The sequence below is a fragment of the Myripristis murdjan genome, chromosome 12 (assembly GCF_902150065.1).
Source record: "Myripristis murdjan chromosome 12, fMyrMur1.1, whole genome shotgun sequence".
Taxonomy (NCBI): domain Eukaryota; kingdom Metazoa; phylum Chordata; class Actinopteri; order Holocentriformes; family Holocentridae; genus Myripristis; species Myripristis murdjan.
Window position 1 is genome coordinate 11,351,755 of NC_043991.1, and position 27,353 is coordinate 11,379,107.

General features: G+C 39.6%; 1 protein-coding gene across 3 annotated transcripts; it reads right to left on the reverse strand.

Moving 5' to 3' along the window:
* Positions 1-1,616: 1,616 nt before the first annotated feature.
* Positions 1,617-26,779, reverse strand: smad2 (SMAD family member 2). 3 transcript variants are annotated; one of them, XM_030065166.1, is made up of 11 exons: positions 26,643-26,779; positions 24,013-24,575; positions 16,666-16,755; positions 15,044-15,237; positions 14,221-14,355; positions 13,898-13,960; positions 11,463-11,516; positions 10,485-10,697; positions 9,469-9,606; positions 9,027-9,171; positions 1,617-6,774 (listed from the first exon to the last, which is right to left on the reverse strand). In XM_030065166.1, the coding sequence occupies exons 2-11, from the start codon at positions 24,273-24,275 to the stop codon at positions 6,651-6,653; spliced, it is 1,419 nt and encodes a 472-aa protein (XP_029921026.1). In that variant the 5' UTR covers positions 24,276-24,575; positions 26,643-26,779; the 3' UTR covers positions 1,617-6,650. The 3 variants fall into 3 exon arrangements, with proteins under 3 accessions (XP_029921026.1, XP_029921025.1, XP_029921024.1); XM_030065164.1 differs by having other exon boundaries at positions 6,651-6,774; positions 13,886-13,960; XM_030065165.1 differs by lacking the exon at positions 26,643-26,779 and having other exon boundaries at positions 13,886-13,960; positions 24,013-24,275.
* Between the last annotated feature and the right edge of the window lie 574 nt (positions 26,780-27,353).

Genomic DNA, 27,353 nt, shown 5'->3' on the forward strand with positions numbered 1-27,353 from the left:
GTGGCTCTCTGACATGAACTGTGAAAACTAAATAAATAGATAAATAATAAAACAGCATTAACATTATTCTTATAGGTAGTAAATGCTTTTTTTGCCCACTCTGATTTTTTTTTTTCAAGATGATATCTGATTACGTATAATATGATGATAATATGTAAAATGCTGATGTGATCAATTATATGATATCAAAGATAAAAATCTAAAGGTAATTATTAAGACGCATTTTAAAAGAATCTTAAGGCATAAAAATGAAACAATGCAAACCAAATGCTAAGCGATAAAGTTTAAGATCTTGTACTATATGCTTACTGTAGTTGCTGACATTTGTTACCATCCCAGTCGTCATGTTTCTTATTGCAAAGTATGATTACCTCATGTATTAAACCTATGTTTTATGTAACTGCTCCTTCAGTGCCTAGTACCATGCTGTGTGGAGTTTGCCTGTTCTCGCCTGTGTAGGTGTATGGAAGATCAGGTGGCATTATCTCACCCCAGAGGCACTTTATTTTGCCTTGTTTTGTGAGCAGGTTGTGGGTTTTTGAATTTTCCCTGGCATACATTGACCCATCCTGAAGAGTGCCAGGTAGTTAGTCTGATCTTTTGCACGTGCCCCAAATACCAGTGTAGCTCTTTCTCTTTGTCCTTTATTTTTCACATCCTTAAACTCATTCCTCCACCAGCATGCCTGCTGGCCCATTCACCGACTGGATGGACAAGAACATCGTAGTCATGAACACCACCATCCACAGATCAAATTCAGAAAGGACTATCAGAAGGTAAGCCAGGACTTCAACCTGTCCATGGCAGGACCTCAGTCCCATATCAATATCCCATACCTGACCTTCTGGACCTGTACAGAGGTCCAGAAGTAGAATAATGCAAGGTTGTTGTTTTGTTTTTTTGGCTTGGGTAACAATGAGCACACTATGTTATGTTTAAAAGTATCACAATTATTCTTGTTTCAACATAGACACAGGGGTGGGTTGAATTTGACACACGGATTTGAGTGTTGAAGCACTTTCCATGCAAAAGCAGATTCCCAAATAAACACATTCATGGATCAATAAATGATACAGGCTATTTGAAGTAGAAATATTAATTAACTTGATCCTTGCAAACAAATAATTTAGCCTTTCTACTTGCTTACTAATAATGTTTCTCATGCTAAAGCTTGTATCATAAGTGTTCTTCTACCCCCCTCTAGTGCCCATTATGAGTATTACCTCCAGATGTGCTACTGCACTGCTTCTGTTGTTGCCGTTGGGCCACTTTTACCACAACTGCTACATAGTCAAAAAAAAAAAAAAAAAGTAAATTCTCCAACTTAACAAGTCATTTAGTCTTATATTCAGTGTTGAAATGTTTTTTCTTAAAACAAGTGGGGGGAAAAAATCGGTAAGCAGGATGAGATAATGAGTTAATTGACACTTATTGATGTTAATAACCATCTTTTGAAGGACTTATAAGTGTTATAGCAATTAAGGCCCTTACTACAAGGACCCTAATATAAAAGGCTACCCTTAGTGCATCAGGATGTTCTTTACATTCACTGAACATGACAAGTAAAGGGGTTCTGATTCAAATTTGCTAAAATACATGCACACACAAATCATCAATTCAGTTAAATCAGCTTTATTAGTGTACACCGTAAGAACTCGTCTGTATATGTAACACACCTGGAATTATCATCATCGTCTGAAGAAGACAGAAATCCTAACAGCTTGTCTGTCTAATGGAATATGCTGTGTTGACAGAGAGAAGAAGGTACAGAGTATGGTAAAATAAAAGAGCTATTATACAAGAATATCACTAGTGACATGTAGAAACTTCACTTCTCCGAAAAGCCAACTCTTTTAGGAATTGAGAAAAGCTGGTTGAGTTTTTTTTGGGGGAAAAAAAATGTTAGCTGGCACTTACATGTTCAAAACGAAAAAGAAAGCAGATAAAAAAGGTTTTTGCTGTACCCTGACAATATGAATGCACTGTCTGTCTAGCAATAGGAAAACACTGTTGCAATGAGGCAATATGTCAGAGTAAATGGTCATTTGTGGAGGCTTGAGGCTTGTTTGCAACCTGATTGGTCATTGCAAGATGCAAAAAAAAAAAAAAAAGCCACAGTGGTCCAAACAATGTCATGATGTCATGTCACTGCATAGAATATGGGGTTATTGTTAAGATCAACAACCTTAAGGAAATACCGCACTGTCCTTTTTAATTTGTTCATCATATTAAAAGGAATAGTTCACCCAAAATGGAAGATTTTGTCAATACAAAAACTGGATTTTTGGACCCAGAATGCAATCTCTTGGTTTCAGAAGACTCGGATAATGCTGTTTGGAATAGTTTTATGCCAATTATGGTGGCCCTTTTTGAACGTTTAAAGAAATAAAGCCACTTTGGTTGTTTTGGAGTTGTTTGCCCGAGATAACTGCGTGTTCAGTTGAGATATAATCTTAACCTGTGCTTCCACTGACGTGATGGTGAGTGTAAATAATTCCCACATACTTATTTTTTGGGTGATCTATTCCTTTCACAGGTCAAAAAAAGAGTACAGTTTACTTTTCCTCCCATATATAAAGTAAAATGCATTACAAAATATAAACAATGATAATGCTGATAAGCAGAAAAAGAAATGGATGACATCTTGGAATCAATGTTCAGTAGCCATGACACTTCGGGAATAATACAATGAAAGAGACAGGCAATGAGGCAGGCAAACATGTAGACAAGACAGAAGGGTGGACAGACAGATTCATATAAAGACAGACAGACAAGACAGCTGTTGTTGGTTTGAGACCTGATACAAGTTCATCTGAACTGCCGTTCATTGTTTAATGCACAAAAATGATTTTTAGAACAGAAAAGAACCTTTTCTGCAGCTGCCGGAGCAGAGTGACGTTAGTGGCTGGTGTTCATTTCCCTGCCATACCATCAGTGTCTTGCAGAAATTATTTACTATCTACCAAATATTAGAGAAATAAGAAAAGCCACATGCTTCTTTTTAAAAAGCACTATTCATGGTTTGGTTTAGTCCCAGTGTCATAAAACTGTTTTCTGATGGACAAGAATTTGCCTTTGGTGTTTTGTTTTGTTTTTGTTTTTTTAAAGGCATCAACATTTGGTTTAGTCCAAGTGCCAAAATACAGAAAATGCCAGCTGTTAGTTGGAGCTTAAAAATTGTGCATCAAATAAAAAAAAAATGGATGCATACATTTTCTGCAGGATGCTGACAATACATCTGATGAAACACCAAGATCTCGTAACTTTTATCTCAGCCCTTATATGACAAAGGAAACGTTTGCAATGTTTTACTGAGGGCTCTGCTTGGGAATGTAAACCTCAGTCATGTAGTCTACTATTGCTAAAACAGTGTTTCCCCCGATATTATCCAAGAGAGCGAGGCAAGTTTAAGTTCAGCTTTCATGATACAGTACATCCAGAATATGGTGTTTATAGCATTTATACAGGAATACTGCTTTAACAGCTTATTTTAAATAAGACCTTGATCAGGATATCTAACAATAGTGTACTCTCCAGACTTCAGTGTGCATGTAAAAACACACACATTCACTGTCACTCTGAAACCATACGTAAGAGTCAAACGGCTGTATATCTGAATCTGGCAGACATTAAAACACTGCCGATTGGAATGCCTTATGTTGCTAAAGTAAAACAAATTTAAATAAATTCACTTTTCAAGGTGAGAACTTTTATATTGTAGAATCAATCCTGTATTACCCTGCTGCAGGATAAAATCCTATTTTAACATTTCTGGAAATAACACTGCTTCATTTCTAGTTAGATGTCCATGCAATATTTTAAGAAAATCTAACGGTCGTTCTGGTTTGTGTTCAGCCATGCAACAACCCAAACCCCAAAAGGATCATGGCAGCTTTCGGTATTAAGTATCAAACAATGAAAACCATTAATAAAACTGAGGTTGTGAGGTTTTCATCTGCTAACAGCAATTATCTTCTTGAAACAGGAAACTGGCTACAGAGCACAGTAAAAAAAAAAAAAAAAAAAAAAAATTCTGTCTTTGGAAGGTTGCAGTTAAACTCTTGTTGCTGCTAAGAATACTCACATTTTCATCTACCGGCCATAACAGCTGATGGATTGCATAATTTCCCCAACACTTTCACTATTTTCCAAGTCTAATTGTTTGTTTGTTTGTTTGATTGTTTGTTTGTTTGTATAATTAGAAATCTGCAAAAGATGTTTGCTTACTTTGTTGAAGCAGCAGGTAGAGAAAAACAACCGACATTTAGCAACACTTGGCCTGCAACTGGTGGAAATTTCCAACTCTAATATTCAGAAAGGAGACAGTGAATAAGTGGCACGCACACACACACACACACACACACACACACACACACACACATACATACAAAATGGGCTTGGCCTCACTTCTTTCAGGATACAGTTTGAACTGTTTTCTGTTATAAATACAGTGAAAATGTTGTATCCTATGCTACATACTTAACAACTCATCATCAAAAAGGGGGTATGGTCTAAGAAAATATTCAATTCTAATAAAAAGGAAGAAAGCTTTGAAGATTTTAAATATATTTATATATAAAAAATACATGGAAATACAAAAATGTAGCTAAAAGAATGTATAAGGAAAATAACAATTGTGTAATATAACCCAGGTTGTAAAATACTTAAAGCTTAATTATTTGGATTTGAAAAGATTTGGACTCTAAAATACAAATTTTGGGACCATCTGGCATCTTCCACAGAGCCATAAGTTTCACTGAAATCAAGTGAATCATCCGGTCACTTTGCAGTGACCCAATTTGAAGAAGGAGAGAATCTTTCCAGTCAATATTCAGAAAATATGGATTTTTTTCTTTTTCTTTTTTGCTTGCTTGATTTCAATCGGGCTTTTAAACATTCCTATCTGTGCATTTCAAAGCAAATCTTGCTCCATTTCACATCAAAGGCAACTTTCTTGTAGGGAAAAACAAAAAAGAAAAAACAGGGGCACATAATGTGGGGCAGTGCATGGACAGCAGTAGCCGTTTTAGCAGTCCCACAAGGCTGCATTGATTCTGCATTGCAGGACCTTCCTATCAACACCATATCATATCAATAATGGAGAAATCGTGCATTGGTCCTAGCATATAAAAAGAGAGACTTGTACAATGGCTACATCTCAAGAGTGAAACATCAGTAAAGGGTGTTTGTCTTTTCATCTTATAAACAGCAGGGGGCGACATTGAGTTTTCAAGTCCCACACACATCTTCCACCCCCCAAGGTACAGGTAATGATATTATTTATAGAAATGGTTAATAAAGGGAATGCGAGAGAGGGAGAGAGCAAGAGCACACACGAGAGACATAGTGCAACTGGGTGTGCCACAAAACGAGCGGGGGAAAACTGTTAATTGTAGCAAGCTCCTACCACTTTGAATAATCTAGAGACAAGCTCGCGGATTGAAGTCTGGTGCAATGCCAGAGGGGTGAAGTATTAAATCCTCCTGCTTTAAGGATTCATTAGCTTACTCATTCCAGATATGTTGGCTAGTTTGCAACTGACCACACTCTGATTAAAACTCCTCACAGAAGAATAATATTAGGCATATTTCTTCATTTAAACTGAGATCCACACTTCCTGGAACAGAACTTAAGACTTTCTGTCCAGTTGCAGACAAGTGGCTCTGTAGAGCCGATCAACATCTAGGATACAGAATAAATAGTTTGCTGTAAAGTGAAAGCAAAGGTGATGGCGACAGCAAGAAGTTACATGGTGCATTGAATTGTAAAAATGTGCATGTGTATCTATAGTTAAATGTGCTTGTGAACAGGTGAAGAGGAAATATGTACTATTAAATATAAACAAGAGGGCAAGTAGCTATATATCAGCTGGAATATAGGAGTTGAAGATCAGTGTTTGGGTAATCTTATGTCAGCATAACAGTCCAGTGTTATTTGCATAACGACTGGGTTGGAAAACGCAGTTTAAAGTGGAAATATCCAATAAAAATGAATGAAAGTTTGGTCACCAAAACCAAAAAAAAAAAAAAACCCACCAAGGAATTCATATTAAGGAATGAACTCAACTTTTGCTGAACATCAGCCTGGCGCCGCAGTATCAATGTCATGTCTTCACTAGAAAATTGGTCAAACTTTGTGTAAATAAAAATCTGACATTTAATCAAGCTTGTGCTGTGGTGTGGTGGACTAGTTGTTGGAGAGACTGTCTTGTAAGTAGGGGGTCACATGTTCAGTCCTGGGAACAGCTATGTGCCCTGTCGAGACTTTGCTCAGCAAGACACTGAAGCCCGTTTGTCCCTCTGGATTGGAACGTCATTTAAATCCCTAAAACATAAATGCAGTCTAGTCCATTACGACCAGACGCTTGACTGTTGTGTGAGAATCATTTTGATATTGCAGTGTGATTTTAGGTCAACAGTCTACAATTACTGGAATGTCAGCTTGATGTTGTTCCAACTTTGCCAAGGTGACTGGACCCATGCCATGAATATCCATCAGAGTGGCATCGTTGTCTCGTCTTTCAGGACAATTTTTCTTCAAAAAAAAAAAAAAATGTGGGTGCATCAGTTTAAAACTGCATGGTGGTCTCCTCCTTTAGGACACGCCGCTCTAACATTGTGTGAATATCAGTCTGACGCTGCTGCCTGCGTTTAGGACATGCTGGAACAACGGACCGAGGGTGAGCCCATTTGGGTCAGCACTTTATCCAGCCACTGGAGGGGGCCGTTGAGATGCAGCTCGATCCAACAGGGGGTGCTGGTTACCGTCTGACGCCTGTGGGGACAAAATGCATCACAAGGGTTAGGACAGACTTTAAATCAACCTCTATCATGGTCTGTAACACAAGTTTAAAGACCCCTTCTCCACTCATTCCAGACAAAAGGGGACTCTGTCTGTTTTTCAGACTTGCACTGACATTGAGTCAAAGGCTGAGATGCCCTGCTTTGAAAATGCTACTGAAAATAAAAATCTGGCATGTATGGTGACGTAATCACTTCAAATTATTACAGCCTATGCAACGAGTCAAAAAGCTGTAGTACCTCTGGCTTCAAACAGACAAGAAATCATATGAAATCATATTTTTAAAAAGAGAAAAGTCCCCCGACCTCATGCTGTGTTATCATAATGGTCTAGTCATTTTTCTGGCAATTGTATTTGGAAAAAAATAAAAGATAAAAAGAAAGAAACGCCTGTTGCTGAAAGATTTAAGTCCAGAATATCTGGCAAATAAAAATTTCCATCTATCACACATCAAAGTATTTTTAATGTGTTTGGCATAGTATAGCATGCTTGGTTTGTGTCTCTCCACTGATTGTGCAGACAGACAATACCATGGCAGAGGTTAAAAATAGTAAAACTTAGTACATATTATTTAGTTTCTGAATAGCATAAACTGAATGGGTGCAATCTGTGTACAAGTCTGGCCAAATCATTAAACACAGCTGGCCGTGCTGTGCTCCAGCCAGGCTCGGTCAGGCTTTACAGACGGTGGAGACGCTGACTGTGAACCAGACAGGCCACACAACGGCTAAACCCTGGCCAGCGGAGAAGAGCCAAAACACCCCCTCAAACACTGCTGCCTGGTTCCTGTGAGGGTAAAACACACAGCGAGGCCTGGGACAGCCACAGCCACAGACTGACATGGACAAACGCATTCAAACCACTATGAGATTACAGTAAAAAGAGATCAGCTCGACTTCACATATGCAGCACAGACAGCAACATGTTCATCCACATACAATAATATTTTTTTTCCAAACATTTCTTAAAATTACTCTCTTTTCCTCCCTCTCACACACACCAGTTTATATTTTTCATTTTAGACCTGCACTGGGCAAGGATCGTGGCACCTTGCATCACAAATCGGGGCTGCAACAGTAAACCATCCCATCTCACCTACTGAGAAACTGGATTTGCTCTGCTTGCCCAAATGAACTTCTGCCGTTGTCACTGACAGGAAATCCCTTCCACGCACAGGAAGCAATGACTCAAAATTGAAGAGCAAAACAAACTGTGAGCAAGCGCTTCATCCTGAGAAAATTGGACCCACTAACCTCAGGTCTTTTGTCTCTCTTGTCTTTTTGGGTTTCTGTGGTATAAAGCATCACCAACAGACAAGCATGATGAAAAAAAAAAAAAAAAAAAAAACTATCATGATGTGTGCATTTTATTCTTTTCATGTTACCTGATTTCTGGGTATTGAAGTTATTTTATTTTATTTTATTTTTTTGGAAGTTACCTCCTACCTGTTAGCAGGTAAAGCTGATTAGCACAGTTTCAAGTTAAACCGTCATGACTGTAAAACTCAGCCATTGTTTCCTTGAGTGACACATTAAAACAAATAAGCAAAGCAAGGAGAGAGGCCTGAGCTGGAGAGCCTGGCTAACTGTGTATCATGCTCCTGTGCACTTTTAGGTAATTGCACTTTCTGATATTTTAATGTTACTTTTTTGGATTCAACCATCTTTTTATAGGCAGTTGCATTCATACACTTCATACAGACTGGGTTCTATTTTTGGTTGGTTTTATATCTCTGTGACTCTGTATTGGTCTTTGTCTTTTAAGTCGCTGCATTCACTGCCCACGGGAAATGAATAAACTGAACAGTCAACAGATAACAAATATTCCTACAGCCCTATATTTATCATGTAGGATAGAAAAGAGCCGCCGACTGAAGCTGGGGACTTACTGAACTCCACCAGTGCTTTTTATCCATCTTTTACCTACTGGCTGTCATTAGGCAACTTTTTAATGTAACTTTGTATTCATTCATACGCCTTAATTTTTACTATATGCCCCTATGTATTATTATGATATGTATTTGCATGACATGTTTAAGAGTCTTCTATGTGAGCTACAAATATTCCTTTAATGTGAGAGGGATGAGTGTCTGAATGTACAGTATATATAAATGTTTTCATGAGAGCCATACAACTTGCCAAAGACAAACTTCTGTTACTGAATGAAATAACAGACAATACAATCTTTGAATCTGAAAGTTTAGAACCAAGAGGCAGGGAACGCACCTGTACTCTGCTCCCCATCCTTTGACGAAGCTCATCCTGATGGTGCACATCCTGGTGAGCTGGTAAACTGCCTCAAAGCCTTGATTGACTGACTGGGCCAGCAGAGCCGCAAACTCCTGGTTGTTAAAGATCTTCAGATTACAGCCTGATTTAAAAAAATGGAGATGGAGGCAAAGTGAGGCATACATTCATCATCATTATAGTGACAGTTGCAATCATAGTCATTAATGTGAGAACTAGTGTATATAGTATATAAGTGGGTCCATTTCACACCAGACCTAATACACATAAGTGCTGCCTGCTACTAGTAGTAAGCAATGTCGCTGAAATTTTCATATCACTTTATTTGTAGAATTTTGGACAGCAATAGTATATGTCATGTAAAATCCTTGTTCTGGTAATTCTGGTAAAAGAGAGACAGACACTATGAATGTGTGTGTACCTGGCGGTATCTTGCAGACTGTGGCAGGGTGCCAACCGTACCGCTGGTTGCAGTTGGGACTCTGGACAAAAATGGCACTGTCACTGAGGCACTCGGCAAACACTTCCCCTCCGATGTAATACAACCGTACACCGCGACCTGGACAGAGTGAGAGAGGAAGAAATGTAAGAGACAGACACAGGGAGAAACAGAAAGAGAAAAAAGGAAGGAAAAGAGCAAACAAGATGAGGGAGGAGAGAGAGCTTGCCTTGGTGTACTATCCACACAGATATTTGTGCTCTACCTGCAAGCCACCACACTGACTTTTTACCATGGCACTGTCACCAGACCCTGACAACAGCACCTCAGTTACTACTGCAGAAAATGATTTGTTACTATCTGTTGTTTGAGGAGCATGGACTTTGTAACTATGAATCTACACACTTCACCTGTGAATTTTAACTTCCCCACAATCGTATGCCTGTGCCAAACCTGCAAAATTATCTAAGCAGCTGCAGGGAAAAACAGAAAAAAGATGGTTGCTCAACACCTCACACCACTGACTGCTTACAGTCAGTGGCACTCATTTGGCCGACACTGTAACATTCACATGCCTCAGTGTGTAAGTGTGTGTGTGTGTGTTTGTGTTTGAGGGAAAACTGTGTAATTGAGGAGGGATTTAGCCCTGAAACATCTGCGCTGTGAAAATCTTGTTAAAATGCTGTGCTGACAGCAGAATTAACAACAACTAAATCTTTGACTGTGGACATTTTGGCCGTGGCCATGATTTTCAAGTGCCATTGGCTCAACATCCTAAAACTGTGTTTTTCTTTGTGGGTGAGTGTGGCATTTTATTTTATTCTGACACCCAGACACAGATGCATGTGTGTGCGCATCAATACCTAAGTGCCTTTGTGTCATTTAAATATTTCAGCTCAAGTCAGTGCTATGTAGGCTCAGACTGAAATGTTGTGAGTTGCAGAGGATGCTCACGTGCACATGATTATCTTTGTATGTGTGTGTGTTTGTGCCCATACCTATATGTCTCCTTGTCATTTCGACAGTTGCGTTCCTATTAACGTTGCTGAGCAGCCCTAGACAGAAGCGTTCAGAGTTGGAGGGGTCGGTGAAGCCGTCGACAGTCAGAGACGGCTGCGAGGCGTGGAAGGTCTCTCCGACTCGCTGGTTCAGCTCATAGTAAGCTATCGAGCACCAGAAAGCCGGCTCGCTGTAGGTGACTGGCTGCAGGTCTGGAGAACAAAAACAAGACAAAATTCTTATTGTTTCCTCCTATTTCTGTTTTGATTATTTTTTGAGTAGTTCATTATGTGCAGGCTCATTTTGTGTAAATTCCTTTCAGACATGTTTGTGATGAATGCTATATAAATAAATGAACTTCCTTTTTCAAAATCACACCGTATTCCCAGATACATGTTTTTCATACATTTTCCTTTTCCAAAATCCCTTAATTTTTCCAGACTTTGACGTCTGTTGAAAGAATTAAAACTTTTTTTTTTAATCACACAGTAGCTCAAGGCACATGTCAGGTGACACTGGGTTTATAGCAGAGCTGTAACTGAGATTATTTTCACTGACAATGAATCTATTGTTTTCAATCCATTTATTTATTTACTTATTTATTTATTTATTTATTTATTTGTTGGATTAATCCATTTGTAATTTAGTCTATTATGTGTCAAAAACAATGGCAAATGCTAGCAAAATAAAAATAAAAATCCTTAATTCTGTAATGAGATGGAAAGAGAGCTAAGCAAATTGGCATTTTACCAAATTTAGAGTTAAATTTCTCTATCAACTAACTGATTAATCAACTAATTATCAGTCTCGTAATGTTTTGTCATAACTTATCAGGACTGCATGTATTTTCTCTTGCACTTCTGTCCACAATTTAAGATTTAGAAATGACCTAATAACTTTTCCAATCTTCAGAGCTGCCTACCGACTGCCAGTAATAGTGAAGATTCAACAGTGAAATACAGATAATGTGGTCTTACCCAGGCCATGGCTGACAGGTGACAGTGTACTTGGCGACAGTTCTGCTGGTGAACCTGAATACAAAAAAAAGCATCAATTCCTGATCATGGGAAGTTGTGTTGTTAGAACACGTCAAATTAATATTGTCAAATTATGTATGCATGTAGGCCCACTGAAATAAAAAATACCACATAGCTCTTTGATTTTTAAGTAGTGAAATACAGTATAAACATCCACAGTAATCATGTTCTGAAAATTATGAAGGGTTGCAAAAAATTCACATTGTAATTGGAAGGATAAAATAAATGTATACTGGAAACACAAACTGTTCACTCAATTGTACTGAACAGTTTTATGATCTGTACTTAAGTGGCAAACAGAATTTTTCACAACAAGGATACAAACTGAAGTGTGGCCTAAAAATTGAAGTTCAAATTGAACCGTGAAAAGGCTTGAGACTCTGTAGTCCAAAACGTGATCATAATGAATATAACCTAACATATAACTTTCTCTCCAACATGTAACCTATTTGCAGGGTGAGGGATTTTACACCAGGCCAGCGAGCGCCGATAAACGTTTTGATAAAACTGTTGTCAGATTGGTTTTTGATTAACTGCACACCTTCAGACGAAATCTTTGGCAAAGCTGTTTTACATGCAGGAGATATACTGTGGGCCTTTGGCAAAGCTTCTGTCAAATCAGCTGAGATGGTATCTCTAAGCTTAAATGATGTCAAGGCCAACTTCTGCAAACTGCAACCTCCAGTGTCCCAAGATCAAAATCTGACAGTCCCAGAAATGTTGGAGTACAGCAGCGCTCATAAAACATGTGTAGTGTAGCATGTATCTAAACCTTTGCAAATGAAAACAGCAATCCACAATGTGACACATTAGATGAAACAAGCTGCATATTGCCTCGCATGTTATTCCAAGACAGTCACTGGACCTCCAGTTGCTGAGGTTTTATCACACGACCATCTTGCTCTCCACACGGATTTTAGTATTTATTAACTAATTAATTTATGATTCATTAAACAGCAGGGTGGTTGTTATGCCTCAGTGTCAGTCCCGACAACTCTGGCAGACACTATCTGCTTTCAAAACTCTACTGCAGGTAAACATCACCTTTTGAGCTTAACAGCCATCAGGCAGGTGTTAACAAAGAGGTCAAACTCTTCAATGCAATTCTTCAATGCAACAATTCTGGGGAAAAAATTTGGATTTGAGGCCAGTGACTACAAACCAATGGAGCTGATTTATTTTATCCTTGTTTATTAGTTTTGAACCCTGTGTCTGCATACATCTATGACTTTCTGTGACTAATATGTAGAATTCCTATGACCTAGATCAACTTTTTTTTTTTTCCATCCTTGACTAAAATGTTTAACACTGTCTTACTTTGTGGGGGAACATAATGTGAACATGATGGGAAATATTACATTTGGTGAATAACTGAGTGATGATTTTTTTTTTAAGCTGAGGCTGACAAAATTGTAGAGAATTCCATGACTTGACCCAAAAATGTATTAAATTTCCTTCACATTCCAAGTCTTTTCAAAATTTCAAGAGTCCCCAAAAATTTCAGGGCCACTGGGAAGGCCATTTTGGGCCCCTATTTATATTGTTTTAGTGGACACTTTGCAAAGCTTCACTGAGCTGGAGGACCAATCACAGCATTCACCCTTGCTTTGTTTGGGGCATTGTAAACCAGTAAAATATCTTCGAAAGGAAAGAGTTGACAGAAAAAAGAAGCACATTATTTGTAACACAGATGCCCCACTGGTTCTGCTGGTGGTGCTAGAGGGAAGGGCATGGGGGTCACTTCTATTGCCAGATTTTATCCTCCATCCAACATGAATGTCGTTAGAAAATTTCAGCTCTTACATCCACCACTACCACTGTAGCAACATTTTGGCCACATGGCCTTTAGAGAAAAGTTCATGGAGTCACAATGGAGTCACAAAGTATCGTCATTTAGCCAGCATGAACACTGTCACCGATTTTCACAGCAATGTTAAATTGGTTTTTGAGACATTAGTGTGCATGAGTCAAAATTTGCCCAGCTGGTGGCACCAGGGGTTCAGCATGGGTTCACCAAAATTGCCAGGTTTCATCCTCTAGGCGACATGAATGTTGCCACAAAATTTTGACAAGCACAATTAACACAATCACCTGATGGTGGCGCTAGAGAGATGCTCACGCTCATGCTCATTTCATCTGCTTGGCGACATGAATCTTAAAATTAATGGCAATCCACCAAATAGATTGAGGGATACGGCCCTCTGGATCTAACTGCCAACCGACCGACCAACACAATAAACCTACTCTAAAATACTTCCTCAGTGTGCAGGCTCCTTAAGAAAATATCCTCTGGGGTACGCATGACTGCACTCGCACAGCTCTTACGCACACACACACACTCACACTATCAGAAAGTTGTCTACCTGATTCCATACTTTGATTCATTTGCTGGTCGCTCGTCTCTCCATCTTCACTGATGTAGCCAGGTGGGGGAGTCTCTGTTGAACACATACATGCTTGCGCTGAAAATATATCTCATATGACGCACTTTTGAACATGAGAAGAAAAAAACTTAAGTGTGTCAACCAAATAAAAGTCTTTGGCTGGTGAGCTAGTCTCAGTCACTGTTGTAGGTAACCAGCTGTCAATGTGGTGGATGCTTGAATTGCACTTTGAACTCAGAATGTGGCGGGTAAACTGTACAACTTACCAGCCGGTATGGTGAGAGAATAAAAACAAAGATCTGCTGCATACAGACCTGGTATGTAGTTATTTGGGGGGTCTATGCCGGCAGGGAAGTTGGTATTTTCAGGAATGGAGTGTGTGTAGTCGTCTAGAGGCGGCAGCTCTGTCAGGATCTCTGTGTGGCGCGGCACCAACACTGGAGGCAGCACTGGGGAGAAACAATACCATCACTGTCATAATTTCTCATGCAATTTAAAAGTCTGTGGCAAAACGACTTCTGCTTCTCCTGATTTCTTATGATTAGGCTATGATGAAAGACTTGAAACATGCTCAGGAAAAGGAGGAACATTTGTGGAACATTTTGTCTGTATTGCCTGTGCAAAAAAGCACTGCATTTTTTTTTTTTTTTTTTTTTTTTTTAGGTGTGTAGTTTGTTAAAAGAATATCTACGTTTTAGACGTCGCAAGGTGATATATGTTTTTAAAACCAGCTATGTTGGCCGGGCACCTCAAGGGCATGACAATGAAATACTATCCTCTCTCTATAGACTCTTTGTTGAATATTTTTGTATTTATCAGGCAAAGCTGTATGCATGCTGTAGCCACCACGTCCTACTTCTCTTTCTCTCTCTTTCTCTCTCTCTCTCTCTCTCACACACACACACACACACACACGCACACACACATACATATTTTCCAGTAGCAGTGTTCTGGTAGATTAATTCTGCTAAATAAATTGGTGAAAACACTAGTGATAATGGCATGCCTTTCAGTTTCTGTTGCCATGGCTACTGTGATTATAAACTCGTTAGAGGACACAGTGGAGAGCACAGCCAGCAGTGCTCAATGTAAAGACACACACACACACACACGCATTCAGTTTTCAGACATCATTACCAGGCGTCTCCACTCTCTGGTAGTGGTAGGGATTGACACACACTTCGTCCTTCTTGAGGTTGAATGCGTACTGGCAGGTGTCGATGGCCCGCAGCTCGTGGTGACTGTGAAGGTCGGGCCATCTCCACAGGCGACAGTAGATAACATGAGGAAGGCCCTTACGATGGGACACCTGAAGACGCCCATCTAGTGACCTGGCAGGGTTGGGAGAGAAGGTGGGTGCTGGTCAGTGATCTGCGCAGGTGTTAATTAAAGGTGGATAAAGACGAGGGTGACGATTAGGTGCTCAGTGGCCTGACAGGACACCGATGACCTTGAGGAATAATTCATGATGTCTGCACTTTCTTTATTTACTGCTTTGATGTCTGTAGATATCATAATACTAGCTAGGAGAATCTTCTTTGCTGTGTTTATGGGTATTCTGCTGAAGTGGTGACTGTCAATTTATGTTGGGAAACCCAAAACACAAAAAAGGGCTCATAGTAAAGAAGGCCCTGAAGGGTATTATGATTTTTATTTTTTGCAGAAAAAAACAATGCATGTCTATTGCCTAAAATGTTTTCTGGAAACCTTTTTGGAAAAATAGGTGCTGTCAGTGTTACAGTCAAATATATTCAGTTCATTTTATGTGTTTTAAGGATCAAAATTGGCATGATTATTTATTTATTTATTTATTTTTCTTTAAATGCCATCCTGCCAGCTTTTGGAAATGTTGATCCTCTACATCAGGGTGTAGGCTCATTTAGATACAGCCTATCACAATGCCTCCATTTTAGATTTACATGTCGCTCAATCATCTTGATTGACATCTTACTGTACTACAGCCGACATGACAGCGGGTCAGCATTACTGCAGTGTGGAGGGATGTAAATAGACAGAAATACTATACTGGCTTCTTGCTGACTGTAATAGATTATCTTTACCAACTGGATTTCAAGTCTCTAGAGCTGTTTTCTGTGCTGTTTGGAAATGAAAGGGAGTGAATGAGCCCACGAGGTGAAGCAAAAGTAATTAAATCCATATTTTGTTTCCATTGTAGCATATGCATGTAAATATCATTAACTTTACAGTGACAGAAAATATGAAAATGAAAGTTTAAAAACTCCTTGGGCACTGTAATTGCACATCCACTGTAATGTTTACTGTAAGTAAACTTTGTGGTGAAAACTAATGCTACTTGATTTATCCTTGAAATACAAATCCCCATTGTTGGTAGGTGCTGAGTCTGATATCACAGAGTAACATCAGTCATATAAAATGATTATGATAAACCAAGTCCTATTAATTGCTCATTTTTCTTTTTGTGCCACTTTTCCTTTTTTATATAGCCAAAATATTTCCTTATTGCCCTTAATACAATCAGCATTATTATATTTAGAGCAGGGATTACATCATGGGCAGCAATTTACATTAATGACAGTCTCAAGGTCTACCAGTAATCTTGATATAATACAAATGAGCCAAAGTGTATTGATAAAGCAGTAAGGGAGACATTAGACCAGTGTATGGGCATTCCTCTTTTTACAACACAACTTTACAGCACCAGTAGAACAGATGTAGAGATTTAGATAGGTGTGTGTTTGTGTGTGTACACTGTGGTGTGTGTTCATTTGTGTATTCACCTGCTGTGGTCAGGGTATCCGTACATGCCTGAAGAGTCCCACTGCTCTATCGTATGTCCTGAGCCCAGACCCCATAGATCTGAGCAATTACTACACACACACACACACACACACACACACACACACACACACACACACACATACACACACACAACCAGACATGCATATACATACACACAAACAGCGTCCACACATATACACAAAAACACACACACACACACACACACACAAAGGACAAGTACAAAAAGGATAAAAATAAAAACAAACAGATGGTAAACATGAGATGTTTCATTCCAAATTAGTAGGATGACATCACACAGATTGATCTCTTATTGGCACCGAGGCAGTCACACGGCCTCGTCCACCTCAATAAGAGAAGCTGACTGGATGACAGGTGATCATGTGACAAATCCAAATCTGACAGACAGTGATATGGTAAAGTCAGGCAATGCAGAAGACTAGAATACAAATGGCTAGACTGAATTACGTCCAAGATGAGAGGGGAATGATGTCTGTTTTTTGTTTGTTTGTTTTGTTTTGGGTCAAAAGATGATGTCAATTCTTCATCTTATTCCCTTTACCTGTTCACACAGCTGATCATCCCAACAGATCTAGCTTGTCAATGTGAGGGAAAGCTGTAAATAAACTACTGATCAATAACATCTTTTTCTGTTTGATTTTGGGAGAAAGAAAAAAGAAAGAAAGAAAAAAAAGAAAGGCCAAGTATATGCTATCTACAATTACCTCTGCACTCTTTTTAAACTCATACAATACCGCAGGGCACATAATATCTAAACCACAATGTGCAAATGATTACATTTCTTCATGTTATTTATTGACAGAGAACTTAAATGTGGTGTAAGTCACAGTGGAAACACACACATCCATAAAACAGTGATTTGGGAATGAGAAAATAAAAAGGAAGTGAACAAGACAAAGTGTGTATGTGTGAAGACGGGACAACAGCAAAGATAGACATGATATATGTATGATGTGCGTGTGTATGACTGAGGAGAACCAAACTCTAAAACATACATCCTGATTCTGCCATTCTCCACTCCAGTCAGTCACACTTAAGTGTTCACGGCATGTGTGTGTGTGTGTGTGTGTGTGTGTGTGTGTGTAGAGAAGGAGAGAGAGGTCAGTCTGCTGGAAGTTGCTCAACCTGTCTGTACAAGACCTGCTATCAACATTTATCAACCTCTGCAACAAGAGAACTACAGCACTCATATCTGCTATCTCCAGACAACATTGATTATGTCTCTCTCTCTTTCTCACCTAAAGGTCATCATTACAATCCCCTGAGTGTCTGTCCATCTGCAGTATGGTATCCTGTCAAAGACCCCATTTACACCTGGCATTAAACTGCATCTTGACTGATCGACTAGCAATCCGATCACACTCCACATTAAACCTCAAGGTGTAAATGTGCCCAAGTCACACTGGGGAGGGATTTGTGTCCCAGTGTATCAGGGTGCCTTAAAGCATTTCATGGCTGCACGTTAGCCAAGTGTAAATGTGTAAGTGTTTCTCCAAGCCACACACAGTATGTAATCTCTTGTCTCCTACCAGAGCACTCAGATTTGCTTCAGTCTGAACAGAAACAAAAACGGACAGGCCATGGGTGAAAGCCTCTTTCCTAAAGTCAAGCCAAGAAGGGGAGGGGCACAAGCTCACTACATCACTGCTATCTTTGAGTTAGTTAACTGAGGATGGGTGGCTAAAAATTTTGCACATTTAGGAGAAGGAATTTACATTTTGTGTGGGCAGCACAATCAAATGTGTGGTTTACAGTTGCATGTGTGGTTTACAGTTGGTTTGCATTGTCACTTATGAAAATAAAAAGACCCCAGGAAGAATAGCTGATGCTTTGCAAAAGCTAATGGGGATCTTAATAAACTCAAACTCAAATTTATACACAGTTACCTAATCTTAGACAAGAAATGTAAATGTAATGTAGATAATCACATCTGCATACAATCTGGGTATGAATCACGCAAAATGCCAGGTGCAAAACTGTGAAAAATGGTGCTCACTCAGTGTAAATAACTCTGGATAGTATCAGCGAAGGGGAAAAGATGTAAATTAAACTGTTTATGAACAATGGTTAATTGTTAAAGAAGGTCTATTATGGGGAGTAAATTCTCTTTCTGTAACACATATGATCGATACAAGGAAGTAATAACGTTTAATACTTCTATTAATACATTCGATTAAATTCACTCATTAGTCCAACTGTCTGCCAAAGCTTGGGCAGCTACCTCAACAACTGAGATAGTGCATGCAAACTGGGGGTTTAGAGAAATCGGATTTTCTGCCTTAACTTAGTTACTCACAAAAATCTGGTTTCTTGTGTGCATGTAAACGCAGTCCGATTCTGAAAATGTTTCCTGAACCAGAGTGTATTGAAAACAAAATCATGTAAACTTGAAATATGGACCATGTAGTGCTCTCTCTTTCCATACCAACCTCCATCACCACTCAAAAACAACAAGACCCATGCCTGCTATCTCCAGACATAGCTGTGCTCTTACACACTCCCTGTGTATGTGTTCATCACACTTTCTGCCTCCTCTCAAACAGAAAACAACTCCTATCTTCCTGACATCCTTCTCTTACATCCTTTCCTTCCAGCTCTCCCTACCAAAAGAGAAAACCACGAGAGCCAGACTACTTTATCCAACATTTTATCAGCCCCTCCTCTCAGTGTTCAAAGGGAAATGAGCCTGATATGGATAGCCTGGAATGCCATGCACCTAAAAAAACTACTGTATACTGCTAAGAATATCACACCTGGGCCAACACTTAAGGAAAAACATTAAGGATTGCCCTTCAAAAGCAAAGTCCATTAACTCTGGAAAAATATTTGTTTTTCAAAGTCTCACTTCCGTGCTCTACTCAATGATCTGAAGAGGATGAGCTCAAAGTCTCTCTGGAAGAATAATCTGTGATATTAATGTCATCGTTGGCATCTCGTGTAGCAAAATAATTAGAAAAAGAAAAAAACACGTTGCCGTGTCTTTTTAATAGACACAGCAATAATAATAGAAACATAAATTGAGGCTAAAAACATTTTTCATGCTGCACAGGATGTATTGTATTTAGTATATCATTTATGTATTGTTTTTTACTCAATTTAATGTATTTTTTAATATCTTGTATGAATCTGTTTGTCTTTGACTTACATATCTGTGCTGTTGCCTTTTAATGTGCAGTGCACTGAGACCTTTGCTGAAGACAGACTTTAAACAAAATTTGATTTGGTTTGATAGCAGTAAGTCACATGAAACAAACAGGAAGCAAGGTGAATCCTTGTGAAATGGAGATAAATAAATGCAAACCGCTTGCCGCAAACCCCGAAATCTTGAATAAATAAAGACATGCGTGTCTACATCCTAGGTTGACGACGACTGCAGTGCTCAAGCCAACGTCTACCAGGAACCACGATCACCTTATCAGCAGCACTTGAGAAGATATCTTGCCTGCATTCCTCAGAGTGATGAAACAGAGCGAGGCCTGGCATCAGACCCTGTTTGGTCTCACGTGGCTATACCTCCACCCTTCTTTCTTCCTCTCGTCTTTGCATGCAGGATAATTCTCCTCTTCTTTCCTCTCACCAATAACTTTCTTCTTTTCTCTTCCCGCTGGCCCTCTCGCTCAGAAGCTTCAATTAGACTGGCACCACTTAGGTTACTCAGGTTCACTTGTGGTGATACGTGCAGTCACATCATCTGGGGTAAATAACCATTTATAACCTTCACTATTTACCCAGGGACGCTCTGTTGAGCATGCATGCTTTTTCAGCATTCACCTCTTCAAGCAAAAACCACGTCCAGATTCAAATAAAGACTAGAAAACACATCCTCCCCAACTATACAGTAAAGACGGGCAAAATCAGGGGATGCACCACTATATCGATGGACAGTCAGTATCAGCCAATATCAGCTTGGAAGAACAATTATCAGTATCAGGTATATGGTATTATTTTCACTGCCAATTTTTGGCATATTGTGGAACTGGAATTTTTGTGACCTTTTTTGTTTTTCTCTAGGGCTGTCTCACCTAATACAACTATCAAATTAGCAGCAGAGTTAAAAAAAGAAACAATACTATCTCATTATAAAAAAGCATGTAATTACCTTAAGATAGGCTTATCTGAGACACTGAACCTGTCCTGTACCTGCATTTGAACAGTGATTTTTTACAAATTAGGATATCGGTGTCAGTCAATACGGCTGGGTAGATATCGGATATTGGTAGCAGCTTAAAAATAAATAAATGAATGAATGAGTACAAGAGTAAAACTAGAATGTTCTTTAATTAAAAAAAGATTAAAGCTAGGCACATAACATTATCTTTAGTCTGAAAGGCTTAACCTGCCTACCTGCACTGGCTCAGCAATTCTAACAAACAGGCAAATCGTATATTGTATCGGCTGATCAGATAGCAGTATCCGCCTCTACAAAACCATATTGGTGCATAATTAGTGTAACAAATTAACTATAAGAATGCAGGGAGAAGAGATGTAAGAGAGAAGAAAAACAGGGGCAGCAGCATGGTGTAACTGAGTTGAGATACAGCTCTTGAGTAGCGAAGACCGGGTTCAAGTCCCCATGTTGACAACAATCTGCACTAATGGAGTGTCCCTTAATAAGACATCAAACTCCAACCAGCTCCTGGGGTGCTGGTGTGTAGCTGACCCTGACCTCTGACCTCCCTGTAGAGAGGGGCATGAGAACAGACAATTTCTCCACAGGGATAAATAAAGTATTAGATTGCCATTAATACATTATAAATATCTGAAACAAATAGGGAGAAAGGGGCATGAGAGACGGAGACCAAGAAAACTAGAGAGGGGAAGCTCATAAAACCTTCATTGAGCGGCGTGATTATCTCTCCTGTGTGCTGATCCTTGATGGACTGATTGACAGTGTCAATCACATTACTGACCGTTCTACTTTGCTCATGATAAGGTTTCAGCTGGTCTGGTGACATGGCTAGTTTACCTAATCATGAGACAAACAAGAAATCTATACCGTGAGACAAGTGACCTCCACATTTCAGGGCCAGGATCCCCAGTGTTTGTAATTTGCATGCACAAATGTAAACCTCTTTCAGGAAAACATGTCCACCAGAGGATGAACAATATAGACCAAGTCAATGTATATCTTTTTTTAAATTACTTTTTTGTGAAAATTATCATCCACACACTTAGATCTATGCTAATTAAATTTATTAGGTAAAGCTCTCTGTCTACAGGACCGGCAGCAGAGGATATGTATATATCCAATGAAGATCTTTTTCATTGTGAAAAAGACTCTAACAAGGTTAGCAGTTGATACTCTGCACATTAGATGACTTTTTTTTTCAAATGTCATACAATCAAATCATTGCCACTCAGATTATGAACTGATATTTTTAAGGGACTTACTGTATATCTTTAAGACTCCACCCACACAGTCCCACTTATTAAATCTTTTTCTTCCTGTCTGTTTCTTTCTCAGTACAAAGGCAGTCTAAGTTATTTTTTCTTCATAGTGAGTGTCTGCATGACATCAGAGCTCACTGAACTTGACGGAAATGTGAGCCTCAACAAAGGATCTAACCCATACTATGAAAAGATCTTGTGCACTTGATTTTGTAGGATAACTATTCAGCGTAACAGCACGGGGACTAGAAAGCCTGTCCTGCAAACAGGTTCCTCCCAGGTCTCTAACCTGTCAGCATCCACAGAATCTCCAGACTGCTGGAGCACGGTGAAAGTGCAAAGGCCCCAACAGGAATCAATCACATCAATCGACACAATGTCACACAAACTATATAAATACAATCTATCACCGATGGAAAATGTTGTCTAGACTGACATTTGCAACAGGGTTGGGTTTAAAAACAGCTCCAACTGAATCAATTCAAACTGCAAATACAAATTACCAATTATAATTTTGAATGACATGCCTTTTTCAATTATAGCTTAGCAATGACAATGGTCTCATGCCAACAAATCAGTTTTTTTTTTTTTTCATTATTATTATTATTAATAATAAAATCTGCCTGTGGATGGTAAAAAGTGATTTAACTCTGACTGTGCATTCGCTTTGTGAGCAACACAAGTTACCATAAGTCCATCCATTTACTTATTTCCTTGTTTACTGACTGAGGTGATTTCATTTCAGGAGTAGCACTAGTGCCCAGAAAATGCGAAACAGACAATAGTTAATAAAAGCCACTGAAAACTGCCCAGTTCTTGACAGCTTTTATGTTTTAAAACTCCAGGAGTAAATGTCTCTATAGCTACAGTTAGGGAGGGACTGCATATTGGTGGGGTCGATGATAATCTCTTAATTTTATTATTCGGCTCCAATTAATGCTGACTAATGTTCCCTACATAGTGTTTTTAACCCATCCAAACAATGTGAAAGGAACCAGATAAGCATGTTTTTATCTGTTCAAAATTTCACAGCTGTCCAACATCCCTACATAGATACACTCTTGGACTGCTGACAATTAATGGATTCTATTGGAATACAACACACACTTGAGAGCATTTTCACCCCTGGCATGCACAGCATCATGTGCCGGACATCTGTTTCCTCCAATCAGGTTTCACTTCTGCTGCCTTGCTGGCCTCTGGCATGGTGGGATGGGGAAGTGGAGCCCACATTGCACAACAGCAACTTTTATCTGGAAACCCATGGGTGCATCTCACCTTCTAATTTCATGTGTGCACTGCTGACACAGTTTGTTGGGGTTGTGCACAACTGCATGCAGACTGTGTTTATTAGTGTGTGTGTGTGTGTGAGCAAGATGGAGTGCATGTGTGTGTGGGTGAGACAGTGCGCTGGTTTAACAATCTTACACAGGTTTTGTCACACACTTGGTGCTACTCTTCTGTGTAATAATACTGCTGAAACAATTAGCTGATTAACCGATTCGTTGATCAAAACAAAAAATTACTGATTATAATTTCAAGTAATTGTTTTAGTTACTGCTGGCTGAAGCTTCACAAATGCTAATATTTGCTTGCTTTTCTTTGTTTCATAGTGGAAAATTAAACCTTTTTTGTTGGCTGCTACTCAGACTCAATTTTAGGACCTCATTTGTGCTCTAGTAACTTGTAAAGGGCATTTTTCATGATTTTTAAAAACTGATTAAATTATTAAGTATTTAATTGAGAAAACAAACTGAAAATAATACTTAGCAGCCCTAGTGTGCAGTTTTAGCGAAAAAGTGTTGATGCTTTACCTCATTATGTTGACACACTTGGTGTTACTAGGGGGATGGATGCATGTGTGTGTATGTATAGACAAATTAACAAGACAAGAGAATGTATGCGTCCTCATCCCTCACCTGGGTATGGTGACACACTTTGTGTTACTGTTCTGCGTGCTGATAGCTTTCTCCAGCTCATCCAGCTGCCCTGTCTTCTTCAGCTTCTTCACCAGGCTCTTTACGGCCTTTTCACACCATTTCTCCTCCTGTCCTCCTCCGTTCTGCTCCCCTCCTCCTCCTATCCCTCCTCCTCCTCCTGCTCCTGCACTCCCTCCTGGAGTCTTCTTCCATCCCAACAGGCGTTTCACTACAGGGGGAGTGAAAGGTAGGATGGAGGACATGGTGGCCCGTGTGTGTCTGCTTGTGTGTTTGTCTGTGCGCAGGTCCAAGTGTTTTGCTGCCCCTCTCAATATGACCTAAAGCGAAAGAAAGAGGAGGGGGTGTCGGGCCGTATGTCTGAATGTAGGCCTACGTGATGGGGGGGTAGTGGACGTGTAAGATTTAGATTTAATCAAGTAAACGTAGGCCTTTCTGCATGCCCACTGGAGGTTTTATTGAATTATATATATATCAGTGACCAACGCCAGCTCAAGATGGAAAGTAGAGGAACAGGAAGTGGAGGAGATGCCATCCAAAGAAACCTAATGGAATAGAAAGGCAGACAAGATATTAACACTCACATACACTGACAAAAACACAGATAATCAAAAAGAAACCATCTGACAACATCACATATACTTTTATTAGCAACTGACTTATTCACTTTCTCTCATTCTCTGACTTTTGACTGTGAACCTGGGTGTGAAATTACCACTTGCCATCACCCAAATCCTGGAAAATCATGGCTGCCACTTTTCAAATACCCCAATTCTCGATTTTAAAATTCAAATTTTGATTGTAGAAGCACTAAAAAGAGCTGGGGACGTTTTGGATCCAATATCCACTCCAGCCAGTGAACTGAAAGTTAGTTTACAGTTAGTCAAAGAGCTCTGACTTATATAACCTTCACTTATTCACTGACCCATGCCTTAATTCTGGTCTTGAACATCACCATTATCCATTTTCCTAATGAAATCAGGAAACTGGTGATCTATGGGATTTGTGCTTCATTTGGAAACATTTTAATTACACACACACACACACACACACACACACAGTGTCAGTGACTTTTAAAAGGAAATCATGAATACTCAAATTACTAAAATCAAAATTTAAAAATGTAGGTTATATTTTTGCGTGTGGGCTCATCAGAAAAAAACCCTGGCACTTCATTTTAAGGACCACAAAGCTAGCGCAGTATCAAATAATCAACTGGTGCAGCAGACTACTTATCAGTAATACTTATACACATAGATTTGTATCAACTCTGTGAAGAAGACTTTTCATTCACAGTGAACTCCACTGCCAGAGAGGAAGGGATTATCACTGAAAGTGCATTACTTACTGTGAAAGTCCAAGCTCCTTCTAAGAATTAATTTCACTGGCTTAACCCTCAGACTACTTTCCAATAGTCCTAGACCCTGAATGGCCTTTAAAACAGGCCCAGAACATTGAAAAGAATTAAGTCAGTGCCCTTTACTGTGGCAGCTTAAAATACTGTAACAATTTAAGCATACCAACTACTAGAGACATCATACAATGTAGGACAAAAAATCTTTCACAGTTTCAGTAAATAAATACAGGAAATGTTTCCAGTAGCAGAGAAAGGGTCTGGCAAATTAAATAAAATGAACATGGGCGACCTAGGTCTTTTCCTGTAAGTCAGTGGTTTCAAAAAGCAGGGTCTGGGGTCCACTTGGGGCCCCTCAAAGGGTCCTAGGGCGTCCTCAGCAAAATTAAGTTTGATTTAGGCTCGTGTTAGCCCACTATTACTACTGGAAGTTAGTAGCCTTCAATATAATTTTTAAGATCACATTTTGACTGTATTCGCTGACTATAAAAGATTAAAAATCGTGTGTGTGTGTGTGTGTGTGTGTGTGTGTGTGTGTGTGGTGGGGGGGGGGGGGGGGGGGGGGGTGCTCTATCGGTATGGACGTCTGAGATGGAAAATAACGGGGACTCTAAAAAGGAGAAAACAGCATAAGCAAAAAGTGCTGCTATTATTTAATTGCTTCATCTAAACGCCTAACAATGTCGCCAGGCTGTCATGGTCCTACTGGCAGAATAAGCACCGTTATCCGCACCTTCGTGTCTTTGTTATGTGAAAGCGTGGGGCTGTCGCTTTACAACCTATGCGATTATTATGGCCAGGTTAGGCTACTTCTCTGCAGACGAAACCACACACACACACACACACACACACACACACACACACACACACACACACACACACACACAAACGGTTTCAATAAAAGGCTAGTACCAACAACGGCGATTTAGGAAGCCCATGCAGCCAGTGAATGTAGACTTTGACAAGCCGACAAAGCGAGTTGGTTTGTCTGCTGGCTGTCAGCTGTGGTGATTTCCATACCACAGTGAAATGTTCAGGTTTCTTTTGTCTCTTAATGACTTACACTTTACCCCCCCTCCCTCTCTGCCTCCCTCCCTGCCCTCTCTCTCTTTCTCTCTCCCTCTCTCTCTCCCTCCCCTTCAAAAAAGAACCGCTAGCAAGCGTTGCTACTTTGTGTCACAGACAAATAAACAGCTCTGTTGCATGTTTTGTTGCCCACAAAACAAACCCGTTTCAACGTGTAAAAAAACACACTTACTCAATATTGAAACGCGGGGATGCCAAACAGCTACTCGGGCACCTGTCGGAAAAGCCTGCTCGTCCGTTTTAAATCCATCTAGAGAGACTTTAAACTGTGTTTTCCCCCACCAAGCTGCCGGGATGATGGCCCCCTCATTCAAAGCTCAACCGAACGTGATCACGCACACACAGAGCGCGACGCCGCGCCGTCTCTCCTCCTCTCTCCTCCTATTGGCTGACGGTCGGACCTCAGCTTGTAACCTGGCGAGACCCGTGCAATCCATTGGCTGGAGGTCCCGTCCATCATAGGTTACTGCGTACAAAGGTATGTCGTGGTGTTTATCAGTGGGTATCTTGATTGTCCTCAGAGAAGCGGTCAATAGAATAGAATAGAATAGAATAGAGCAGAATAGAGCAGAATAGCATTTATTTATATGGACTGATGAATAGATCGGACTAGAATATAGGAAATTGTTACATTGTTCATTTCCCCCTTTTTTTTTTTTTTTTTTTTTTTTCCCCAAAACTGCAAAATAGCAGTGCGAGCACATGTGCACACACGCACGCAGAGGGTTATGGTATAGGCTATATATTTTTATAATGACGCTGTAGGCCATTGCAGCAATACCAAAACAAATAAACACAAGGGCATATCATAAGGTCACCAAGTCCCTTCTGTAGAAATATTACATCATATGTCATAATATAACATGAGATGTGATATGATATC